The sequence below is a fragment of the Heteronotia binoei genome, chromosome 18 (genome assembly GCF_032191835.1).
Source record: "Heteronotia binoei isolate CCM8104 ecotype False Entrance Well chromosome 18, APGP_CSIRO_Hbin_v1, whole genome shotgun sequence".
Lineage (NCBI taxonomy): Eukaryota > Metazoa > Chordata > Lepidosauria > Squamata > Gekkonidae > Heteronotia > Heteronotia binoei.
Window position 1 is genome coordinate 800,706 of NC_083240.1, and position 22,797 is coordinate 823,502.

Sequence of the window (22,797 nt, forward strand, 5' to 3'; positions counted from 1 at the left end):
AGGGAAGGAAGGAAAGTAAGGGATGGAGGCAGGGAGGGAAGGAAGAAAGGAAGAAAGGGAGGGAAGGAAGGGAAGGGGAGGGAGGGAGGGAGGAAGGCAGGGAGGGAGGGAGAGAGAGAGGGAGGGAGGGAGGGAGGAAGGAAGGAAGGAAGGAAGGAAGGAAGGAAGGAAGGAAGGAAGGAAGGAAGGAAGGAATGGAGGAAGGGAAGGGACAGAAAGGAAAGGAAAGGAAAGGAAAGGAAAGGAAAGGAAAGGAAAGGAAAGGAAAGGAAAGGAAAGGAAAGGAAAGTGAGGGAGGGAGGCAGGGAGGGAGGAAGGAAGTGAGGGAGGAATGGAGGGAGGGAAGGAAGGAAGGAATGGAGGGAGGAAGGGAGGAAGGAAGGGAGGGAGGGAGGGAGGGAGGGAGGAAGGAAGGAAGGAAGGAAGGAAGGAAGGAAGGAAGGAAGGAAGGAAGGAAGGAAGGAAGGAAGGGAGGGAGGGAGGGAGGGAGGAAGGAAGTGAGGGAGGAATGGAGGGAGGGAAGGAAGGAAGGAAGGAATGGAGGGAGGAAGGAAGGAAGGAAGGAAGGGAGGAAGGGAGGGAGGAAGGAAGTGAGGGAGGAATGGAGGGAGGGAAGGAAGAAAGGAATGGAGGGAGGGAGGGAGGGAGGAAGGAAGGAAGGAAGGAAGGAAGGAAGGAAGGAAGGAAGGAAGGGAGGGAGGGAGGGAGGGAGGAAGGAAGGGAGGAAGGAAGGAAGGGAAGGGAAGTGAGGGAGGCAGGAAGGGAAGGAAGGAAGGAAGAAAGGGAAGGAGGAGGGAGGGAGAAAGGGAAGGGAAGTGAGGGAGGGAGGGAAGGAAGGAAGGAAAGTAAGGGATGGAGGCAGGGAGGGAAGGAAGAAAGGAAGGAAGGGAGGGAAGGAAGGGAAGGGGAGGGAGGGAGGAAGGCAGGGAGGGAGGGAGAGAGAGAGGGAGGGAGGGAGGGAGGAAGGAAGGAAGGAAGGAAGGAAGGAAGGAAGGAAGGAAGGAAGGAAGGAAGGAAGGAAGGAAGGAAGGAAGGAAGGAAGGAAGGAAGGAGAGTAGAGAAGGACCACACTGCCTTCCCCACTGCCCTCAGCTCATCCTGCAACACTGAATGCAACTCATCCTTCCACAGCACCCCCCAAATACCATGGCCTCAGTGGGTCACTGTAGAGGAGCTAATCAGCACCACCAGCCAGCTTCCCCTGGCAGCACCCTAGTGCGAGGGTAACCCCCAGAGCATCTCCACTCTGCAGCCCGAGGGACGGGGCTCACCCACCAACACCTGCCTAGCTCTGGGATGCCTTGTGGCATAGCAAAGTGGTCTGGAGCTCCCCAACCAAAATTTTAACACGAAGGAGCGGTGTTTCTTGAAATAGACAGTGCTGACATGGTGCTCTCTCACCAGGCCACGGAGACATCTGGGGGACAGGCAGCTGCAGCCTGCCCAGTCAAGCCTCCCTCCCCTGGAGGACAGAGAGGCTCCCAAGCAGCTTGTGCCCCAGTGCTTAGGAGGTGACCAACAACAGGGAAACCACACAGGCCTGGCCCCAGGTGGGAATCCTCTCTCTCTCTCTCAGGCCAAAAATCAGCATCTGGTGGCCAGACTGGGCATCTCTGGCATGTCTCCCGGGGTAGCTGGAGCCAGTTCTCTGGCCAAGTGATGGGGTGAGGTGCCAGAGTAGGAGAGGAGATGGGCACTGCCCCCTGTACTGCCACTGCCACCCACTTGGCCTGAACTGAACACCTGGTTCATACTCTCAACCAATGGCAATGCAGCACCTTGGTGCGACTGGCAAAGAAATGCACCCTGGCCTGGGGACAGCCCTCCTCCACCAGCCCTTCTGGTGTGGCCGTGCTCCCAAGACCTTCTGCAGACCCCCCCCCACCACCACCCTGGCTGTGGCTGGAGGTTCTGGAATACTCCCCGGGCACCCTGCCCCGCCCTCAGACAGCAGAAGTACCACCCACCCTCAGCAGTCCAGTGCCCCACCCCACAGACGTTGCCTGCTGCCCCCCCCACCCAGAGTACGAAGCAGCTCTCCCACCCAGTGCCCTCCACCATTCCCTGCACCTGGGCAGATGTGCCAGGGAAGCTGCTGGAGAAGTCACAAGCCTGCTGCAGGCCCGCCAATCACCCCAGAGGCGGCTTTGCAAACTTTGGCAGGCCAGTCCGATTTCAGCAGCTCACATCTTCAGCAAGACGCTCCCTGGGCCCGGCAGTGTCCCTTCAGGCAGCCCCCGCAGCCTCCCCCCACCCGTCGGCCTGGCGCCTTACCTGTGGGGGTGAGGGGGTGGGCGGTGGCCAGGGGGTGAGGGTCTGGGAAGACGATGCCGCTGCCATTCTCTCCGCTGCCATTCCCATCTGCAAGGGGAACCCAGAGGAGCCATGAGCAGGAAGCCAAAGCCCAAGGCCTCCCCTCCAACGTCCCGTGGGAGCAGCTCCCGAGGAGGAGCATCAGAGAGACGCCTCATGCCCCAAGAGACAGGGAAGCCGGGCACCACCCCGGACTGCTCCCAGTCCTGCGAAGGAGGGCAGGGCCTCCCGCCACACCCACAGACAGGGCAGAGAGATGCCAGTCAGAACGGCCCCCACCCTCCTCCTACCTCCTGACGCCTCATCGGCCAGCAGGTCCTCATCATCCGAAAGATCCGCGTAGCTCCTCCAGTGCCGGCCCAGAGCCTCTGATTCTGTGTCTTCTGGGAAGGAGGCCTCCTGCCGGCCTTTGGCAGCCTGGGCCACCTGCATGCAGCAAAAGACAGGCAGGAAGGCTGTGGGGAGCAGAACTCCTCCTGCCTCCCTTCTTGCCAAAATGCCCCTCCAGAGCATGCCCCAGGGTCCTTTCCCGCCCCCCACCAAACTCCCTTCTGGTCCCTCCCCAGAGCTGGTGTCCTGAGACAAGCTGCCCCACACGTTCCTCCTCCTCCGCGGGCTGCTTGAAGTTCTGGCGCAGTGGCTAAGAGGGGGAGAATGTATGGGTCACAAGTCTCACAGGGAATCTAGCAGCAGCCAGAATGCAGCCGGTATCAAGAGCATTCACTGTGAACCACCCTTCAGGCTCAGCAGCCACACCAAGTCCCTCTCAGGCTGCCGTGAGGCAGGAAGAACAAACGCAAGAACTCCCAGCCCAGTTGGAAGTGGTTTCGATAAGGGGCTTGAATTCACTGAGGGATATGGGGCAAAGCAGCTGTTTCCACCAGGGGCGTGCATCCCAGGGCACAGCTGCCTGGGGGGCAGGGGTCTCCTGCAAGGCAGGCCCCAGGGGCTTCCAGCCCAGGGCACCCGCCAACCAGGGGCCTTCCGAAGCCCAACTTGCACTTCTTCTTGGGCCACTCTCTGGCCCTGGGTTCCGACTGACCCGCAGAGGGGACCAGGGAAGGCCTCTACTAGCTGCCCCCACTCTGGTCAGGCCGGTCCAGAACGGCCTACAGCACCCAAACCCACCCCCTGCATCTTTCGTAGGGTTGCCAAGTCCAATTTAAGAAATAACTGGGGACTTTGGGGGTGGAGCCAGGAGACATTAGGGGTGGAGCCAAGATCAAGGCTGTGACGAGCATTTTCAATTCCTTCCTTCCATAGGAAATAATGAAGGATAGGGGCACCTTCTTTTGGGGCTCATAGAATTGGACCCCCTGGTCCAATCTTTTTGAAACTTCGGGGGTATTTTGGGGACAGGCACTAGATGCTATACTGAAAATTTGGTGCCTCTACCTCAAAAAACAGTCCCCCCCCCAGAGCCCCAGATACCTGCGGATCAATTCTCCATTATTTTCTAAGGGAATAAATCTCCCTAGGGAATAATAGAGTTCCCAGCAGACATTTCCCTCCCCTCCCCCCGCTTTCTGACGACCCTGAAGCGGGGGGAGGGCCTCCAAACTGGGGGATCCCCTGCCCCCACCTGGGGATTATACAACACACAGAGTAACACGGCAAAAGGACAGAAAAATAACCTTCCTCCTCCTCCTCCTCCAGCTGCAGCCTCTTTCCAGCCCAGCCTTTCCCTGTCCCTAGCAGGCCTTTTATTTCCTTCCTTCCAGGTCCCATCCTCTAGCCTTCATTGGGCCAATTTCCCCTCCAAAACTGCTTTCACCCAATCAGAGGGACAGAAGGGATCTTGGGAAATGTAGGCCCTGCAGCTACTCCTACACAGGCTTTCTTGGAGCCTGTAGGCCACACTAGGCCTAGGATCATGACACCGTCTCTTTTCCAGACGGATCCCTACTCCCCTGTCTGTCTAGCTTCTTCTTCCTTTCTGCAGCCACTTCCCACACTTCTCAGCATGGATCCCAGGCCCAACATTCCTGAGCTCCTTGACCAGCTCCTCCTCCAAGCTGCTAGAGCTGGTTCCAACCAACTGAGGACACAACACACCTTTGACATTTTCTGAATCTCAAATGACAAGAGACGAGCTGCAGCCTCCTTTTAAAAGGCAGGCCTGAGACGAGAGACACGGCAAAGTCAGCCTGGATTTCCTGCCCAGAGTCCTTCTCAGTGCAAACCAGCCGCTGCCACTTCCAAGGGCACAAGATGCCAGCTGATTTTCCACACTCAGAGCACAACAGTTTGTGCCAACGAAGTGCTAATGGAGTTGCTCTCCTAGCTGGCGTCCAGGGCCTGCAGTGGGCAGAGACCCTTTCATGAGGGGCATTTCCTACTTAACAGACAGAGTAAAGAGAGGCGAAACAGAACTCCCAAAGCTCTTCATTACACATCCAGTGAAATCCTCCGAAGGGGAAGCCGGGGTTTGCCTTTTCCTGGCTGAAGGACACCAAAGGGTAATTCCAGAAAGGATTTCCTCACAGCCAGCTTCCTTTCTCAGAACCTGAGAGTCTCTAGCTCTCCTGGGGCCTGAGGGCGCCTGGGTACTGTCTGCAAGAGCTGGAGAAAAGGACAAGTGGCAAAGAGCTTCAGGGCTCTCCTCTGAATTCTAGAAGAGGATCAAGTATGCAGAAAGGACTGCATGCAAAAAGCTGGTCGGGGAGTATTGCTGTGCTTGCCGCTGGCACAGAATTCAAGGAATTTTAGGGCTGCAGGGGTGGAGCAAGAGCTATCTGGAGAAGACCACACACCAAATGAGGTTGTGACACCGCAGTAAAGCCAGGCTGATGCTCCGGGGCCTCAGGAGGTGAAAGTCAGTGGCTTTCAGCTCAGCTCCAGCCCCACTTGGCCTTAGAACCCAGCCCCCAGCCAAGAAAGCCAAAGGATAAGCCCCTCAGCGGGCCATTGGGACAATGGATGGACGTGCACTGGGCGATTGCTCAAGGATGCACTGTGCATCTGCAGCGCAGCTAAGGGAGGTGACCCAGTTCAGGCCGAGCACACGCCAGACACAGCCCACCAATGAGCCTTCCTGCAGCCACGGCCGCTGGAGGGCCTTGCAGCCAACTGGCTCCAGTCCATTGCACCCAGGAGAGCCCCCATCTCCGGTCACAGCCCCCCCCCCCCCAACTCACAGCTGCAGAAACCGCCTGGCAAGCACCTCACAGACATTGCTGAGGACCAGAGTCACTTTTGGAGCCGGAGGAAGAGAGGGGAGAAGGGGGCAGTGAGCTCATCCCCAGCCAGCCTCCCTTTCTCCCTCCCACGGCGGATTCCCGCAATCCCTGCTCAGAGAAAGCCCTGTGGCAAGGAAGTGCTTACGAATCCTCCGGCCAGGAAGGAAGGGAAGGGAAGGCTGGCCCTTCTCCCCAGCAACTGGCCACTGGCTCTGCAAAGACGGGGCTTCAGCCCACAGGATTCCAGAAGCTGGAAGGGGAGGGCTGAGCAGCCCAGAAGCCAGCAAAGGGGGATGCCCTGCCAAGAGACAGCGGAATTCCAAGGCACTCAAGCGACCAAGGACCAGACAACAGTGACCAGCTGGAGGCTGGCCCTCATGCTGTGGCCACTGGCGCTCCAAGGCAGGGTCTCCCCTCCAGCCAGTCCCCACTCTCAGGCCCCCCCCCCCACCTGGCTGAGCAGACGGCAGAGGCGTAGGTTGTTTTTTTTAAAAAATCTGGCTTGCTTGACAGACAGACAGACAGACAGGCCCTGCCTCCCAGGCAAACCCCCCCACTCCCATCAATGCACACCCTGAACTAGCTCTGGTTCACACTGTCCAAGGGAGGCAGGATGGGCCACCTCATTTTGGGCAGAGGTGGGAGGAGCCAAAGCAGCTGCCTCTGCCCCCCCCCCCCAGCACCAACGGCTGCCTCCATCTTGCACCTCACCCAGCTGCAGGAATGCTGGGAGGGCAGGATGTCTGAGCAGGCCACAAGCCACCAGGCAGAGGAGCCCCCAGGCCCCCATTCAGGAGAATTGCCTGTGAGCTGCTGCTGCCCCCCACCCCAGCAGATTCCAGGGCCAGGGCCAGGCCCAGCAAAGCCCAGAGCCTGTTCTCCAGACCTCGAGAGACCAGGGAAGCAGCCAAAGCCAGAGTACGACTGATATGGAGAACACACAACTGGATGAAAGTCTCTCTGCCATGGAAGAACTGAATTGAAAAGACGACAATTCTCCAATAAGAAAATATTCTTCCATAGTGGGGACTTTGAAAACGATGTATTATTGTGATTCTTGAAAACTGTTAGATTAGATCACATTGGAGCATCTGTTTCAGTTTTGTATTGTTCGGTATTTATATTATGCTTTTAGTTTAAGTTTATTCTTCGTAATTTGTCGCGATAAGCACTGTGGTTCTCCATATCAGTTGTTCTGTGTTGTGACTTGTCTGCAAGCCAGTGTGCAGCGCCATGACCCCTCTCCTCCCTCAACCCCCCCCCCCCCACACACACACCAGAATGCACAACCCGCCTGCTAATGTCCAGGCCCAGGGACTCCTCGGAGGGAAGGACTCCACAAGCCAGGAGGCCAAAGCAGCTGCTGGGAAGGAGAGGCCGTGGGCCCCTCCTCAAGTCACACACAGCCCCAGGCCCTCCATCGGACCTGAGCAGCAGGCAGCTCCACCGGTTCCCAGGCTGGGTCTGTGGCTGGATGCCTGTCTGGACAGGGGCTCATCTTGCTAGGATTAAAGCCAAGCACCCATCCCCATGCTAGGCCAAGGCTCTGCGGGCAGAACTGCTCCCAGGTGCAGGCAGGGCACAGGGTGTGAGGGAGCTGGGGGGGGGCTTCCCCTTCTTCTAGTGGCTGAGAAGCCTCCTTGACCAGAGATCCCGCAGGGGCTGGGAAGGAGGGGGGGAGGGCTCTGGGTCTTCCATCTCTCCAGAGGCTTCTTCCACTCACAGGACTCGGGCCCTGATCAGTGTGTGTGTGGGGGGGGGGGGCGTGGCACTGCTGCTGTCAGATGTCTCCCCACCACCACCTCTGGCTCTGTCCAACGGCAGCCCAGCTGCAAGGAACCCGCTCATCTTAGGTGGGAGGGGGCTTCCTTAGGGGCTGCACTGGGCTCAGCTACAGAGCACACGGAGAATAAAAACAAGAGTATCTCTGACGAGCACAGGCGGAAGAAGAATGCTTTTCTTTCTCCTCAAAGTAACCACCACCCTTCAAGCCAGAGACTTGCTGCAAACCCTTCCTGGTGGGTGTCAGCCCCAGAACCTGTCTGTTGGCAAAGTTTGGTGAGGACATCACCTTCTACTAACTGCTGAGGGGGTTGGGTACTCCTCCTTCCAGAGGGACAGGCTGCTTGTGTGTGCAGAAGGTCTGTGGCCCCACTTCCTGCCACCTCTCAGGAAGACCCCCTCCTCCCCAAAGAAAGAAGGAGACCCACTGGTGGACCTCCTGATGGTGCCTGGGATTTTTGGCCCGTGTGACACAAGAGTGTTGGACTGGATGGGCCATTGGCCTGATCCAACACAGCTTCTCTTATATCTGGGGCAGTGATGTTCTGTATTCTTGGTGCTTGGCGGGGGGGCAACAATGGGAGGGCTTCTAGTGTCCTGGCCCTACTGATGGACCTCCTGATGGCGCCTGGGATTTTTGGCCACTGTGTGACACAGAGTGTTGGACTGGATGCGTCACTGGCCTAATTCAACATGGCTTCTCTGATGTTCTTATGTCTGGGGCAGTGATGTTCTGTATCCTTGGTGCTTGGGGGGGGCACAGTGGGAGGGCTTCTAGCCCCACTGGTGACCCTCCTGATGGCGCCTGGGATTTTTGGCCCCTGTGTGACACAGAGTGGATGGGCCACTGGCCTGATCCAACAGGGCTTCTCTTATGTTCTTATGTGACACAGAGTGTTGGACTGGATGGGCCACTGGCCTGATCCAACATGGCTTCTCTTATGTTCTTCTGTGACACAGAGTGTTGGACTGGCTGGGCCACTGGCCTGATCCAACAGGGCTTCTCTTCTGTTCTTATGTGACACAGAGTGTTGGACTGGATGGGCCACTGGCCTGATCCAACATGCCTTCTCTTATGTTCTTCTGTGACACAGAGTGTTGGACTGGATGGGCCACTGGCCTGATCCAACAGGGCTTCTCTGATGTTGTTATGAACCTCCTGGGGGCTTTGGAAGCAGCAGGTCTTCTTAGGGTCTGCGAGGAGCAGATGTGGAGGAGCTGCTGCCAGTCAGAGCAGACGACCTGGAGCTGCCTCAGGAGAGGGCAGTTTGACAGCACTGGTGTGGGTGGCCCAGCGTCAGAGTCCTTTCCCTGCAGCCCTGGTGGGCGGTGGCTCTCTAGGGAGGGAGCTGGGCTGCTGGCCTTGGGGCAGATCTGCCTCTGTGGTCCAGGGATGGGGCTGCACCTGCCTCCACCTGCTCCCAGCCAGCCCTGCGCCCCAACAATGTCTTCCCTGCTCAGGTGGAAGCAGCAGCCTGACCCCCCCCCCCCCGGCAGCAGAGCTGCCTAATGCAACAGCCCACGGCAGACGGAGCAGAGCTGGAATTCGACAGGGCAGCACTTTCCTGAGCAAACACCGCGGGCCGCATTACTGCAGGCTGGCCGGGCCTGGGACAAAGGGCCAGGCTGGAGACATGAAAGGGGATTTAATCAGGCTGGGGTGCCTGAAAGGGCGTGAAAAGGCAGAGGGGAAACAGGAGCTGGCGAGCCATGCTGACTGCAAATGCCAGTGGGGCACCGTGCCAGCCTCCAAGCACACCCGGGGCACCAGGCCTCCACAGACGCAGGGGGGGTGGCGGGAGTCCATCACTGCCAGCTCTCATGGTTGGTGCCAACCTGAGAGGCATCCAAGCCAGGCAGCAGCCACCTTTGGTGCCAGCCAAAAGATTCCTGGCACAGCGCCTGCCACCCACTGTGGCGCAAGAACCAGCAAGGCACCAAGGTCAGCCTGGGGAGGGAGGGAGGGAGGGATGCTCAGGGCAGGGCTCATGGGAGGCGTGCTGGTCACAGGAATCCTCACCACACCCAGCCAGCACCCGGAAGGGGCTCCTGCCACCTACCGGCAAGTGCTTATGGCTGGTCTGGCTGCCACCAAGAGCTGGCCAGGGGAGGCTTCTCCTGCTGACTCCACTCCTTCCCACGAAGGACCCACCACCCACAGCTCCCTCCTCCCCGCAAGGGCTCCCAGCCTACTTGAGACCCCGCCTCTAAGCTGTGTCACGAGTTGTAACCTTGGGGAACCCCAAACTCCATCCAGCAGCAGGGAAGTGTGAGCAGAGTGGCAGCACCACCATGCCTGCCCCTAGGAGTGGCAAAGCCATAAACACGCCCCCCCCCCCCCCAACAGAGCTGAGGATTGCTGCAAGCAGGGAAAGAGAAGCCCGCCTCCCTCCCCACGCAGCCCCTTGCACCTGTCGCCCCAGAAGAGGGGGGTGGGCCGGGAAGAGAACAGGGGCTATTTGAGACAAAGAATGAGATCATGCAGCCAAAGAGCAACAGGAGAAAATAGTCCAGGAAGGGAACAGCCGGCCTGCTTGCCAGAAACCTTCCCGGGAACTGGCCTCAGACCACAGCGCCTTTCTGCTGTTTTCTCTGCCGCACAAGCTGCATTTGGCCTCCCCAGGCTACAAAGAAAGAGTGCGGGTAGCCAGCCATTCCTGACCACCTCAGGCAGGGCAAAGCTAGCCGTCAGCACCCAGGGACTGTGTTGCATTGGCTGGACTGATGGGGTGGATTTCGTCCAGTGGTGGGGACAGAATACGCCACTACTCAGGAGCCTTGATTTCAGGGGGGGGGGGCAGCAACACACACCACGGCCCTTCCCTGAGATCATGTAGTGGGGGGGGGGCTGCATTCTTGGTATGTGGGGGGAGGGGAGCAACCATGCAGCTGCTTTGGCATAAGTTGCACTTCCCACCCAAGTGCAAGACACACAACCAGCTCTCGCCTCTGGCTTCCCTTCTTGCATCCTGAGAGCAGCTTCGTGGACTAGATGCCCCCTCCCACCCCCCACCCCCCTTGCAGCCTGTCCAGGCTATGCAACAATCCTGCAGGTTTTGCTCTCCTGCTTGCAAGAGAGACACCAGAGGAGCTGCTGGGGAAACAGGCACCCCCTGGCCAGGCCCTGCAAATGAGCACGCTTCATCACACGCCTGTTTTATTTAGAGGGGCGGGGCTTTCTTTTTAATTCTATTTAGTTGCATCACACTCCTAGGAAGGGAGGGTTTGGGGATGGCGAGTGCCTGGAAGTCATCGGCCCCCTGTGAAAATCTGTTTAGTCACATTTCTGTCCCACCATTCCTCCACTCTGTTCATGGTCAGGTGAATCCTTTCCTTTGTTCTTCCTTCATCTATTCCTTGTCCAGATCCACTGAACTGGCCCCAGGGTTTGGATGCAGAAGGCAAATCCAGTTTCCAGATGTGGCTTCTGCTTCCCAGTGCTCCTCCTGGGAGCATCTGTGGTTTGGAGGGGGGAGAGGAAGAAAGCACCATGTCCTCATCTTCTTGCTGAGGTGAAATGTTCCTTTTGACAGAGCAAAGGAACAAGACTCCACTGGCTCCTACCCACGCGCCATGCCTCCCCTTCATGGGCTCTGTTTCCTGAGAGGAGAGAGGCTGGTGGGGTGGGGTGGGGGGGCTCCCTGCAGCTCCCCCCAGAGGGACTTCCAGCACCCAAGCCATAAATCACCCCCAAAGACAGGCCTCCCGATGCAACTCCATCCGGGCCCACAAGGGAGGCAGGTAAATTGCTGTCGAAATGTTGGAAATTCCTGCCCTGAGGTGCCAAGAAAAGAATGCCAAGTTGAAGCGCAGGAAGCAGCCTCGCTTGGCAGCAGCTACAAAGGAAGGAGTGGATGAAGGAGGCCGCTTTCCCTGGCAGAGGCAGCGGCTGGGTGGGAGAGCAGGTAAGGCAAGAGCCCTCTCCTGTGACAGGCAGCGGCTCTGCACGTCCTCCTCCTATGCTGGGGGGGGGGGGGTCTTCCCTGCTGCACCCCACCCCCTCTGCCTTGCCTTGTGCAGCAGCAGCAAACTTCCTCTCTCCTTCCCTGCAGCCAGGAAACATTTACTTCACTCCTGGTTTCTGGCCTGTGCTTCACTTCTGGTGCATCCGGGAAGGGAATCGCCTCGGAGAGCCGGCCTGGAACTCAGCTTGGGGATCCGGGTCTGAGGGGGAAGCGGCTGCTGCTTTGCAGGAACCAGGCCCCTGGGCCAGAAAAGGCAGGCGTGCAGCACACGAAAGGTTGCGCAGAACTTTCCCCCTGAGGGGCCACCAATGTCTCTCTCAGAATCTCTGAGCCGACTGTGACAGAGCTGCTCTTTCGCGGCTTCCTTCCAAAGGGACCCTCCCAGAGGAGAGCGCTCTCGGCCTCCTGTTTAAAAAGCTTCCATAGAGATAAAAATTCTGCCGGGGCCAGGGCATAAATGCACCCAAAGGCGCCTCAACTGAATCCATTTATTTGGTTGCAGTTTCCAGCACGGAGTTCTGCATGGAATCCCAAGGACACCCCACCTGGATCCTGTGGCCACGTGTGGTTCACCCTGCTGCACAGTTTTTTCAGCCCGATGAAAATGTGCCCTTTTTGTGCCTGCTCCTCCCTCCCTCCCTCCTTGGAAAAAGCAACTTTGTACTCCAAGGAGAAAACCAGCAGCCCCTCCGAGAGAGGGCCACCACTCCCACAAGCCACATCTTCGCTATTCCAAGGTCTGCCCCCTTCCTGAAGTGGGCAGGTGGAGGGCAGCGCTGCACAAGAGGAGATCCCTCAGCTATGACTCCGCCCCTCCCCAGCCAGCACAGCCCCCCGCCATGCGGTCCTGTAAGCCCCTTCAAGCCTCTCCTCTGGAAGCTGAAGCCAGAAGGAAGCCTGCTTCCTCGCCCACCTGCCCAGGCGGTTGGTTCCCTCCCTCCTGCCCAGGCTCAATCCCCGTCTGATTCACACCTTCCCTCTGGGACACACAAGAGTCCTTTGGGACCCTAACTCAGTTTCCTGCACAAGGGCCGTTGCACACAAACCAGAAGGGGGCGGGGGATGGGCACCTCTGGAGTGGGAGCCTTCAATGCCACACACCCGCCATCTTGTCTTCCTCTTTCTGTCCTGAGGACAGTCGAGGGCACTAAGCAGCCTGCTAGACTGGCAGTGCCACAGTGACCGCTTGACTCAGCTGCCCCTGCTGGCTACCAGTGGCTCCTTCCCCTGCAACAGCAGGGTATCTGCCAGCCAGTGGAAGAGCCCATGAGCCCCAGAGGGTCAGCCTGGCTACAAACAGCACTGGGCCTTTGGGCACCTTCGAAGGAACTTCCCCAGCCCTCAAGGTGCAGAACAAAGGCAGCTTCCTGCTGCTGGAAGTCCTTTTTTCTCCAGCAGCTCAGCTCACTTGCAGGCTTCCTGCTCCTCGGGGGACAGACATGTTCCCTGGTACTTGACTCTCCTCCAGAAAACATTGTGGACAACCACTTAAGGTTGCTGAGTGACAACAATGTGCTTCCTTCGGCAACACTTACCCAGACCCCACACAGGAAGGCGAGGAAATGAATGGCTGGCGGCACCATCCATCTTCCCCGGCCCCAGAGTCAACACGAGGCATTTAACCAAGGAGAAAGAAGGGGCGGGGGAGTCCACAGGAAAGCAGTGCCAGCCCTTGCTCCAGAAAGGGAAGGGCCCACTGGGACCCTGGCAAGGAAGCCTTCACTGTTGCAAAAACTCAGGCTGCTGCACTCGGTCGGAGACCCGAGCCCTTCGCTCCCGTCGGGGCACTTTTGTGTGGCTCGCACCCAGCCCCTGCATAAAAAGAAGCGCTGCAGAATGGAGTGAAAGGAAACTCCGAGAGTTCTGGCCGTGGATACTTGCCCATATCTCCCCAAACCACCTCCCCAACCCCAGTGCTCCAAAGCCAACTACAAGCAGCCCCCAGCCACCCCATGGGGGGGGGGGGGGAGGAGGAGGAGCAGGCCCTGTTCTCTAGAATTGCACAGAATTCCAGCTTGGCTTCTTTCATTCTGAGATCGCCATCAAATGAGCAACGTGATGGAAATGACAACGGCCAGGAGCCCAGGCTTCTCAGTTACAGGGCAGAGGGCTGAAAAGGACACTGAACGGCAGGAGACAGGGCTGGCCCAGGAGTCGCCTGGTCCTCTGGCTGGCTGGGACCCTCTCAAGCCAAGTTCTCCTGTGCCGCTAACAGGTCGTTTCCTTCTTGCCCCATCACAGACAGGCTCACTGCCGGCTTTCTGAGCTGAGTGGGAGCAGCTGCACACCAGGCATCCCGTACTTTATACACAGACATGATTCAGCACCCAGGCTGGCCATCAAAAGGGCTCTCTATTGGGATTTTTAACATGTGCTCCAGTGTGTGTTTCTGCAGAGGACTGGGGGAGCTTTAAAAGGGTCTTGTCTGCCACTCCCCGCCTGGCCTCTCCCCTCCCAGAATGCATGGCAACATCCCAACTTTCTGTACTCAACAGGCAGCAAGAAGCAGTGGATTTAAAACAATTCAAATTCTGCAGGAATTCCATCTCAGAGCCACAGCATAGCTTAGACATTGCTGCATATTTTTGAACACGCTAAAGTCAGTCTGGTGGCATCAATTCAGGCTGCGGAACGACGAGCCTAGATCCGAAGCAGTGAGGAGCCACCATTGGGGGGCGGGGGGAGGAGATCTTCCCCTTTAGAAAAGGCTCCTCTCTCCTTATCTGCCTTCTGAAAGTCAGGTTTCCATCAATGGCTGCACAAACATTATGCTTGGCCTCCAAAATAGATCTCTGCACTTCCAGGGCACAGACTGAAGTTGCAAAGGTTGCTAAAACAAACGGACAAAGAAAACTTTCCGCTAGGGGAACTTGCTACATCCTGACCCTCCATCCCTTGCTTCTCAGGGCCAGGGGCAGCCAGCCTCCTACGCTTTTGGTCCCCCCCTTCGGCTCCCCAACTCGGCCCCTGCTTCTCCATTATCTCTTGCCCCACTTCCTCACTCCCGGGGAGGCGGACTCGGCCATTGTTCCTGGTGGGTTTATCACCTTCCGCCAGATATGACGTCATCCCCATTTCCTGCAGATCCCATTTCATGTGTGGTCAGATTCTAAAGGCTGGGGAGGGGACACCTGTGGCCACAAGGAACAAGACAGGCTCCTCCAGATGCCTTGGTGCCCATGCATACCAGTGGGAATTGCTCCCATCTCAGGGAGAGTTAATCCATGTGCCCCTCCCAAAAAAACCCAGGAAGAAAAGAAAGGGCCATCAGCAGGGCAGGAGAAGAGCCTTCCTACTGAAGCAAGCCTGGGACAGAGAAGAAGTCATAAATTGCTGAGCAGACGGGTTGGAACGGATAGAAGGAAGTCCTTCTTCACCCAAGGGTGATTAACACATGGGATTCACTGCCACATGAGGTGGTGGCAGCTACAAGCATAGCCAGCTTCAAGAGGGATTGGATAAACATATGGAGCAGAGATCCATCAGTGGCTATTAGCCACAGCGTTTTGATGGAACTCTCTGTCTGGGGCAGAGATGCTCTGTATTCTTGATGCTTGGGGGGGCAGCAGCGGGAGGGCTTCTAGTGTGTTGGCCTCACTGGTAGACCTCCTGATGGTGCCTGGTTTCTTTGGCCACTGCAACACAGAGTGTTGAACTGGATGGGCCACTGGCCTGATCCAACAAGGCTTCTCTTATGTCTGGGGCAAGTGATGTTCTGTCTTCTTGGTGCTTGGGGGGGCAGCAGTGGGAGGGCTTCTAGTGTCCTGGCCCCACTGGTATACCTCCTGATGGCACCTGGTTTCTTTGGCCACTGTGTAACACAGAGTGTTGAACTGGATGGGCCACTGGCCTGATCCAACATGGCTTCTCTTATGTCTGGGGCAAGTGATGCTCTGTCTTCTTGGTGCTTGGGGGGGCAACAGTGTGAGGACTTCTAGTGTTCTGGCCCCACTGATGGACCTCCTGATGGCACCTGGGGTTTTTTGGCTGCTGCGTGACACAGACTGTTGGACGGGATGGGCCACTGGCCTGATCCAACATGGCTCCTCTTATGTTCTTAAGCCACCCCCACCCAACGTCAACAATAACATAGAAGAAGCATTAGAACTGTTCAAAAGCAAGGCTGTTGCCAAAAGAAATCTCTGCTGCTTGGTTTTAGCTGACCAATCAAATCTGCATAAATTTGCGTATGAGGAAAAACTAAAGGGCAGACTTTGTTGTTCCATGATGTCTGTGGAATACTTTCGGCTGAGTCATTGAATGGAATCAACAGAACTTCTATAATAGAAAGCAAATCAAACTGATGAGGCCAACTGAGAGAAGATCTTTTTAAAAGAATACGGACATGCCAGAAGAGAAGGGGCAAAAACTGCAGCTGGTGAAAAAAGATCGACCGGGAGCCTCCCCAAAATAGAGTCAAGTGGCCAAAAATACACCCGGACAGGCGGCAGCCGAGATGGCGACGCTTGGGAACCCGCAAGCACGGCCCAACACTGGGAAGGGTGATGGGCAGAAGTCCCTGCCTGTTGCACACTCCCCCCCCCCCATGTGACATTCACTTAGAGCCTTCATGCCCTGGGATGACACACACACAGAAGCAAAAACAGGCCCCCCACAAAGGCCCATTCCCTCTTCTCACCTCCCTGGACTGCTGTTGTACCCAGAGCTATTTTTCTCCCATATTCCTGTCCCATGAATTCTCTGGCCCAAGACAGCTGCTCAGGCACAACTAGAGCAGTCCCAAGCCAGCAGAGCAGAAACGAGGCCTGGGAAGAAAAAGAGTTGGTTCTACACCCTGCCTTTCACTACTCAAAGCAGCCCCAGAGCACTGTGTCCAATTCTCATCACCGCACCTCAAAAAAGAAATAGCATTGGAAAAAGTCCAGAAAAAGGCAACTAGAATGATCAAAGGGTTGGAACACTTTCCCTATAATGAAAGGTTAAAACGCTTGGGGCTCTTTAGCTTGGAGAAACGTCGACTGAAAGAGGTTTACAAGATGATGCATGGGATAGAGAAGGTAGAGAAAGAAGCACTTTTCTCCCCTTCTCACAATATGAGAACTCCTGGGCACTCAATGAAATTGCTGAGCAGTCGGGTTAGAATAGATAAAAGGAAGTCCTTCTTCCCCCAAAGGGTGATTAACACATGGAATTCACTGCCACAGGAAGTGGTGGCAGCTGCAAACATAGACAGCTTCAAGAGGGGATTGGATGAACATATGGAGCAAAGGTCCATCAGTGGCTATTAGCCACTGCTTATCGTTGGAACTCTTTCTCTGAGACAGTGGTGCTCTGTATTCTTGGTGCTTGGAAGGGGCAACAGTGGAGGGCTTCTAGTGTCCTGGCCCCACCGATGGACCTCCTGATGGTGCCTGGGTTTTTTGGTCACTATGTGACACAGAGTGTTGGACTGGATGGGCCATTGGCCTGATCCAACAGGGCTTCTTATTTCTGGGGCAGGGATGCTCTGTCTTCTTGGTGCTTGGGGGGGGGCGGGGGCACAGTGAGAGGGCTTATGGTATCCTGGCCCCACTGATGGACCTTCTGATGGCTCCTGGGTTTTTTGGCCACTGTGTGACACAGAGTGTTGGACTGGATGGGCCATTCCTGATCCAACATGGCTTCTCTTATGTTCTTATGAGTGGCTTACAGTCTCCTTCCCTTCCTGTGAGGCAGGTGGGGCTGAGAGAGTTCTGAGAGAACTGTGACTTGCCCAAGGTCACCCAGCTGGCTTCGTGTGGAGGAGGAGGAGGAGTGGGGAGTCAAACCTCCCAGTTCTCCGGATTGGAGTCTTCACCATCACACCAAACTGGCTCTCAAGATGCAAGACGTCCACGCCCTGGGTTGAGATCTGCTCTTTAACTGAGCGCAGCAGGGGTCTGAATCTTTATGGCTGATCTCAGAAAGCTTTCTGCAAGATGCCTGAGGCCTCGAGTGCTGATGCCATCACTAAGAAACCTCCCCCAGCCTCCCAGCTCTTGGTCCGCCAGCTCTGATCATGCGGCAGGGACCTACGGCGGTGCCCCAGCAAGCCTTCCCCCCTTTGTCTGCCCCTTTCTGCCAAGCCGCGAGGCCTTGACTGGAGAGCAGGGGGAAGGCACATTCCTTTCCTGTGGGGCGCCATGACAGGGACCCCTGTGCTGGGCTTCTCAGGCAGGGCCCTGGCAGGGAGGGAAAGCTGCTTCCACCCCCATTCTCTGGTTTGAACTTTTCGCTGCCGGCAGGTCAGGCTGGATTGCTGTGGCCAGCAGGGACATAAATATTTGAGTTTAAAAAGACACCAGTAAACATTCCCCTTGGCTAAGAGTGAGGCCTCGTCCTCTTCGATGTCATGTATCCGCTTGGCATGCTCCCCCCACCCCCAGGAGGACCAAATGGGGACCCTTGTCTGGCCAGAGAGAGCCCTGCCGCACCTGTCGGCCATCTCAGGAGGGGGGGAGAAGCCGGCCTCTCGGGGCAAGAGCCGCTGCTGCTGCTGCTGCTGAGAGCAGATTCGAGTTACCGGAAATGGCACACATTGCTCCAACTGCTCGCCTGTCACCTCCTCTCTAGACTCTCACGCCACTGCCCAAAGAACATCCTGTCCAAGAGCAGCCCTGAAGACCTGGGAGCGCAGCTGCCCACACCGCTTAGCCATGGCAGTCGGTGGCATCCGTGATGCAGAGGGCCACGGAGTGGACACAAACAAGACCCCACCACTTCGGGATGGACTCAGAATGGTTGGCCTAGAGCCCCGCCAGAGGGGGCACATTGTCAGCATGGATCAGGGCCACCGTGCTGGGGGGGCAGCAGCCTCCCCCAAGGGCAGAGATGCCAGGCAGCCCTTGGCAGAACTTGGGGTTCACTGGGGGGCAGGGAGGAAGAAGAAGAAGAAGAAGACAACTGCAGATTTATACCCCGCCCTTCTCTCTGAATCGGAGACTCAGAGTGTCTCACAATCTCCTTTATCTTCTCCCCCCACAACAGACACCCTGTGAGGTGGGTGAGGCTGAGAGAGTTCTCACAGCAGCTGTCCATTCAAGGACAACCTCTGCCAGAGCTATGGCTGACCCAAGGCCATTCCAGCAGCTGCAAGTGGAGGAGTGGGGAATCAAACCTGGTTCTCCTAGATAAGAGTGCGCTCACTTCACCACTACACCAAACTGGCTCTGTTTGGCCAGGTCAGAATTAGAAAGGCTCCCCAGCCCATTCTGAAGAGGCCATCCTTTCCCTCAGAGGCAGCTCGTGCCCACAGACAGGCTCTCCCCTCCCAGCCAAACTCCTGCAGGTGCCAGCAAGGCCCAGGCAGCAGAAGGCTACAGCAAAACCCTCACCAAGGCCGCCTGGCTGCCGGACCTGTCTCCAGGAAACTCCGGCCTGCTTTTTTGGGCAAGACAGTCTTCTGCTCCTGCCAAGGCCGACTAGAACGTCCCTGACCACCACCCCCCCCCCCACCTCCTGGGCTCCCTCCAAGAGCTTTGGATGCTCCCATCAGACCTCGCTCACATTGTCAAAATGGCTGCTAATACGGTCCAGATGAGTTCCTCTTGTTTTTTCTTCACAATGGAACTGAAACTGGGTGGATTTCCCAGAAGCAACAGAGCCTCTTGCCTGGCTCAGCTCTGGGCCCATAATCTGGACACTGCTGCATGCGGCAGGCAGCCTCCGCTCAGAAGACAACTATCGTTTGGCCGTTCCTGTAAAACTGGGGGGAACAAGGGCGGGAGGGAGAGTCTGGTTTTGCAGAGTGCCCCACATGCCTTCTGATTCAGCAGACAATCCAAGGCTCCTCCTGGGGGCAAGGGCTTTTCTCCCCCCAGGCAGCTGCACCATGAAGACTGGGGGGCCTGACAGCTAGCTTGGAAAATACTCTATGGGGCCCATGCCCATGCCAAGCATTATTGCTTATTACTAGGCGTCCAGAAGACATCATGTGCAGAGTGCTTCGAAGCCTTCATGGGGCTCAAGACCACAAACAGCCCTCTGCGTGAGGAAGCAGGTGAGTCCCTGCTGGGCTCGGTTTCACTTGCCAGATACCGAGGCCGAGAGGGAGTTACTTCTTCAGGCAAGCAATGAACCTGAGAAAAATGCAGCATTTCAACTCAAAAACCCATCCAACGCTGGTCTTTCTAGAAACATCACCTTTGCACACAGTAAGGATGCCCAGAAGGTTATAAGATGAAGGAAGACAAGTCTGCATTATTGAACTACGTCTCTGCCACCCCACCAAAAGTCACATTTCCTGCTTCTCCTTGGCCAAGGGACTGGCTAGAACCAGGAGTCCCCCGGATGAGAGACGCGCATTGCAGGGCTGCTGTTTCTGAGCCTCAAAACCCCGGCCAGCTGACTTCATTTCCTAACCGGTTTCTGGGCACAAGGGCAAGCCTGTTAAGCAGCCTCCCTCTTGTTTTGGAAGAGCACCGAAAGGCCTGTCACGCAATCCCACCATTTCCAGGGCTGAGGCCGAGAGCAAGGCAGCAGCGGCCGACCCAGTGGCTGAGGGGCGGGGGGCCAGCAGCCCAGGGGCTTCCTCTGGGCCAGGCGTGGCTAAGCTTACATCTCAGCCTTGGAGGAAGCAGAGAGAGAGTCATCTCCCGGCCTATTCCTGTGCAGCAAAGAGAGCTCATCCTGTCAGGCCCAGGCACCACAAGTCCCTCTCAAACCCCTGCTTTAGCCAGGGAAGTTGGACTGCACCGGTGGATCCTGGAGCGAGTAGCAATGTGCACTCTTACAAGCAGGGAGGGGACTATTAATAGAATTCCCTGGTACTTCCTGAACTCCAAGGTTGGATGACGTCAGCAACACTAAGGTGTTTCCTGCCCTCTTTCTTCATACCCGCTCCAAACACCACACAACAGGCCCGCAGCTCTAGCAGCACTGGGTCCTTGTGGCATCAGCCAGAGGCCGCCAAGGCATGCTATCATCTCCACTGCTCAGTGGATGCCAACCCAGCCATGTCCTGTTTTCTCTTGGGCAAGGTGCCAAGGCTTGGAGGTTCAGCCAAGAGCAGACGGCACATAACTTGGCACCCAGATGCTCAGGCATCAGGCAGCGTGCCCACTGACCCCCGTCACAACAAGCCCTAATTGGCCGGCCTGCAGAGGATAACAAGCAGGGGTGGGGTGGGGTGGGAAAGCACGCTGGGGAGGGCTAGGTGGGCACAGCCAAGGGGTCCCGGAACGGGAAGCCAGCAACATCTCATCTCTCCTCCGTCTGGCTGAAGCAAAGGCTGACATCCCAGCAGGAAGGCGGCAAAGACAAAAGACAACACGCAGCATCAGACAAAAAAGCCGGGCGGGTGGGCGACTGGGTCGGGGTGTGCTACAAGGGGCTTCTCCAGGTTTTTTTGTGTAGAAAACACCCACCAGGAACTCATTTGCATATTAGATGAAGATAGAAGGTGAAGAAGCTATTGGATTTATATCCTGCCCTCCACTCCGAAGAGTCTCAGAGTGGCTCATAATCTCCTTTCCCTTCCTCCCCCACAACAGACACCCTGTGAGGTAGATGAAGAGATTGGATTTATATCCCGCCCTCCCCTCCGAAGAGTCTCAGAGCGGCTCACAATCTCCTTTCCCTTCCTCCCCCACAACAGACACCCTGTGAGGTAGATGCAGATATTGGATTTATATCCCACCCTCCACTCCGAAGAGTCTCAGAGCGGCTCACAATCTCCTTTACCGTTCATCCCCAACAACAGACACGCTGTGAGGTAGATGAAGAGATTGGATTTATATCCCGCCCTCCACTCCGAAGAGTCTCAGAGCAGCTCGCAATCTCCTTTACCTTTCCCCCCCACAACAGACACCCTGTGAGGTAGATGAAGATATTGGATTTATATCCTGCCCTCCACTCCAAAGAGTATCAGAGCGGCTCACAATCTCCTTTACCTTCCTCCCCCCACCACAACAGACACCCTGTGAGGTAGATGAAGATATTGGATTTATATCCCACCCTCCACTCCAAAGAGTCTCAGAGCAGCTCACAATCTCCTTTACCTTCCCCCCCACACCCAACAGGCACCATGTGAGGTAGATGAAGGTATTGGATTTGTATCCCGCCCTCCACTCCAAAGAGTCTCAGAGCAGTTCACAATCTCCTTTACCTTCCTCCCCCCCACCAACAGACACCCTGTGAGGTGGGTGGGGCTGGAGAGGGCTCTCACAGCAGCTGCCCTTTCAAGGACAACCTCTGCCAGAGCTATGGCTGACCCAAGGCCATTCCAGCAGGTGCAAGCGGAGCAGTGGGGAATCAAACCCGGTTCTCCCAGATAAGAATCTGCTCACTTAACCACTATGGCTGACCCAAGGCCATTCCAGCAGCTGCAAGTGGAGGAGTGGGGAATCAAACCCGGTTCTCCCAGATAAGAGTCCGCTCACTTAACCACTATGGCTGCCCCAAGGCCATTCCAGCAGGTGCAAGTGGAGGAGTGGGAAATCAAACCCGGTTCTCCCAGATAAGAGTCTGCTCACTTAACCACTATGGCTGCCCCAAGGCCATTCCAGCAGGTGCAAGTGGAGGAGTGGGAAATCAAACCCGGTTCTCCCAGATAAGAGTCCGCTCACTTCACCACTACACCAGACTGGCTCACACCCCCTGACATCACCATTGTTTTGCTCATTCCCTCATAGGGGCTCATTCGCATATCAGGCCACGCCTCCTGACACCAAGTCAGCGGGAACTGCACTGCTGATCCACCTCGTGGCCTGCCCTGAGCAGAGGTCAGCAAGAGAGAAGAAAGTGGCCTTTGCGAAGGGCCCTCAGGGAGGGAGGGGCAAGCGGGATGCCAGAGGGCAGAGACAGAAGCTGTTTCAAGCACCAGCACCCAAACTGCCAGCTGCCAACGGACCTCGCCCAGGGGCAGGCTGCCAGCTGGTTCCAGCTCTCCAGACTCCAAGGGAAGGGTTGGCTGAATTCAGCAGGGAGCATCTGACTTGCACCAGGCTTGCCCCGGGGAGGGTCAGGGAAGGCCGAGCAGAGCAGAGCAGAGCAGGAAGCCAAGGGGCCAGGGAGGTTCTGCACGGACTGAGGCTGATGCTAAGAACTGAGAAGTGGAGCCTGCAGAGGAGAGGAGGCCAGCCCTTCTCTCACCTGATTCTGGGCTGGGGCAGAGAGGAACAGCAAGAGCTTCTGAGGGAAGGAAAATCACTCTGCACATGCTCAGAGCCTGTCCTCTGTCTGCCATTCCGGCTGCTGGAACCAGGGCTTCTAGCTCCCCTGGCAGGCCCCAGTTTCCCCCTCCCTTCCGTCCTCTCCTGCCTAGTTTGACACATCCACGACTATTCTCTGCTCAGGCCCCAGTCCAATGCCAGGCACATTCCTCTCGGAGCGGCATTGCCTAATTTATCCACAGAAACCTTCAGAGCACACTCAGAATAGACTTCATACTCTGAATGGCCAGATGGGGGGAGGGGATCCCAAGCGTTGGGGAGACTGGGACTTTGGGCAAGGGGTCCCGTCCCCTCTGGACAGATGTTGAAGAGGTCTTGGGGATTCCTGGCAGACTCCAGGCTCTGCAGAAAGAGAGAGAGACCCCTTGGCGAAGGGGAGCCAGAGGGCAGGGCTGAGCCTGCTTGCCG

General features: G+C 56.8%; 1 protein-coding gene across 1 annotated transcript in view; it reads right to left on the reverse strand.

Moving 5' to 3' along the window:
• HSPG2 (heparan sulfate proteoglycan 2) overlaps positions 1–10,849 on the reverse strand; it is a 72,780-nt gene extending 61,931 nt beyond the window's left edge. Inside the window, exons 1-4 of the mRNA XM_060259581.1 lie at positions 10,839–10,849; positions 8,798–8,900; positions 2,604–2,739; positions 2,275–2,361 (exon numbers count right to left, since the gene is read on the reverse strand). Coding sequence (XP_060115564.1) covers positions 2,275–2,361; positions 2,604–2,739; positions 8,798–8,900; positions 10,839–10,849 — 337 coding nt within the window. The remainder of the gene's footprint in view (positions 1–2,274; positions 2,362–2,603; positions 2,740–8,797; positions 8,901–10,838) is intronic.
• Between the last annotated feature and the right edge of the window lie 11,948 nt (positions 10,850–22,797).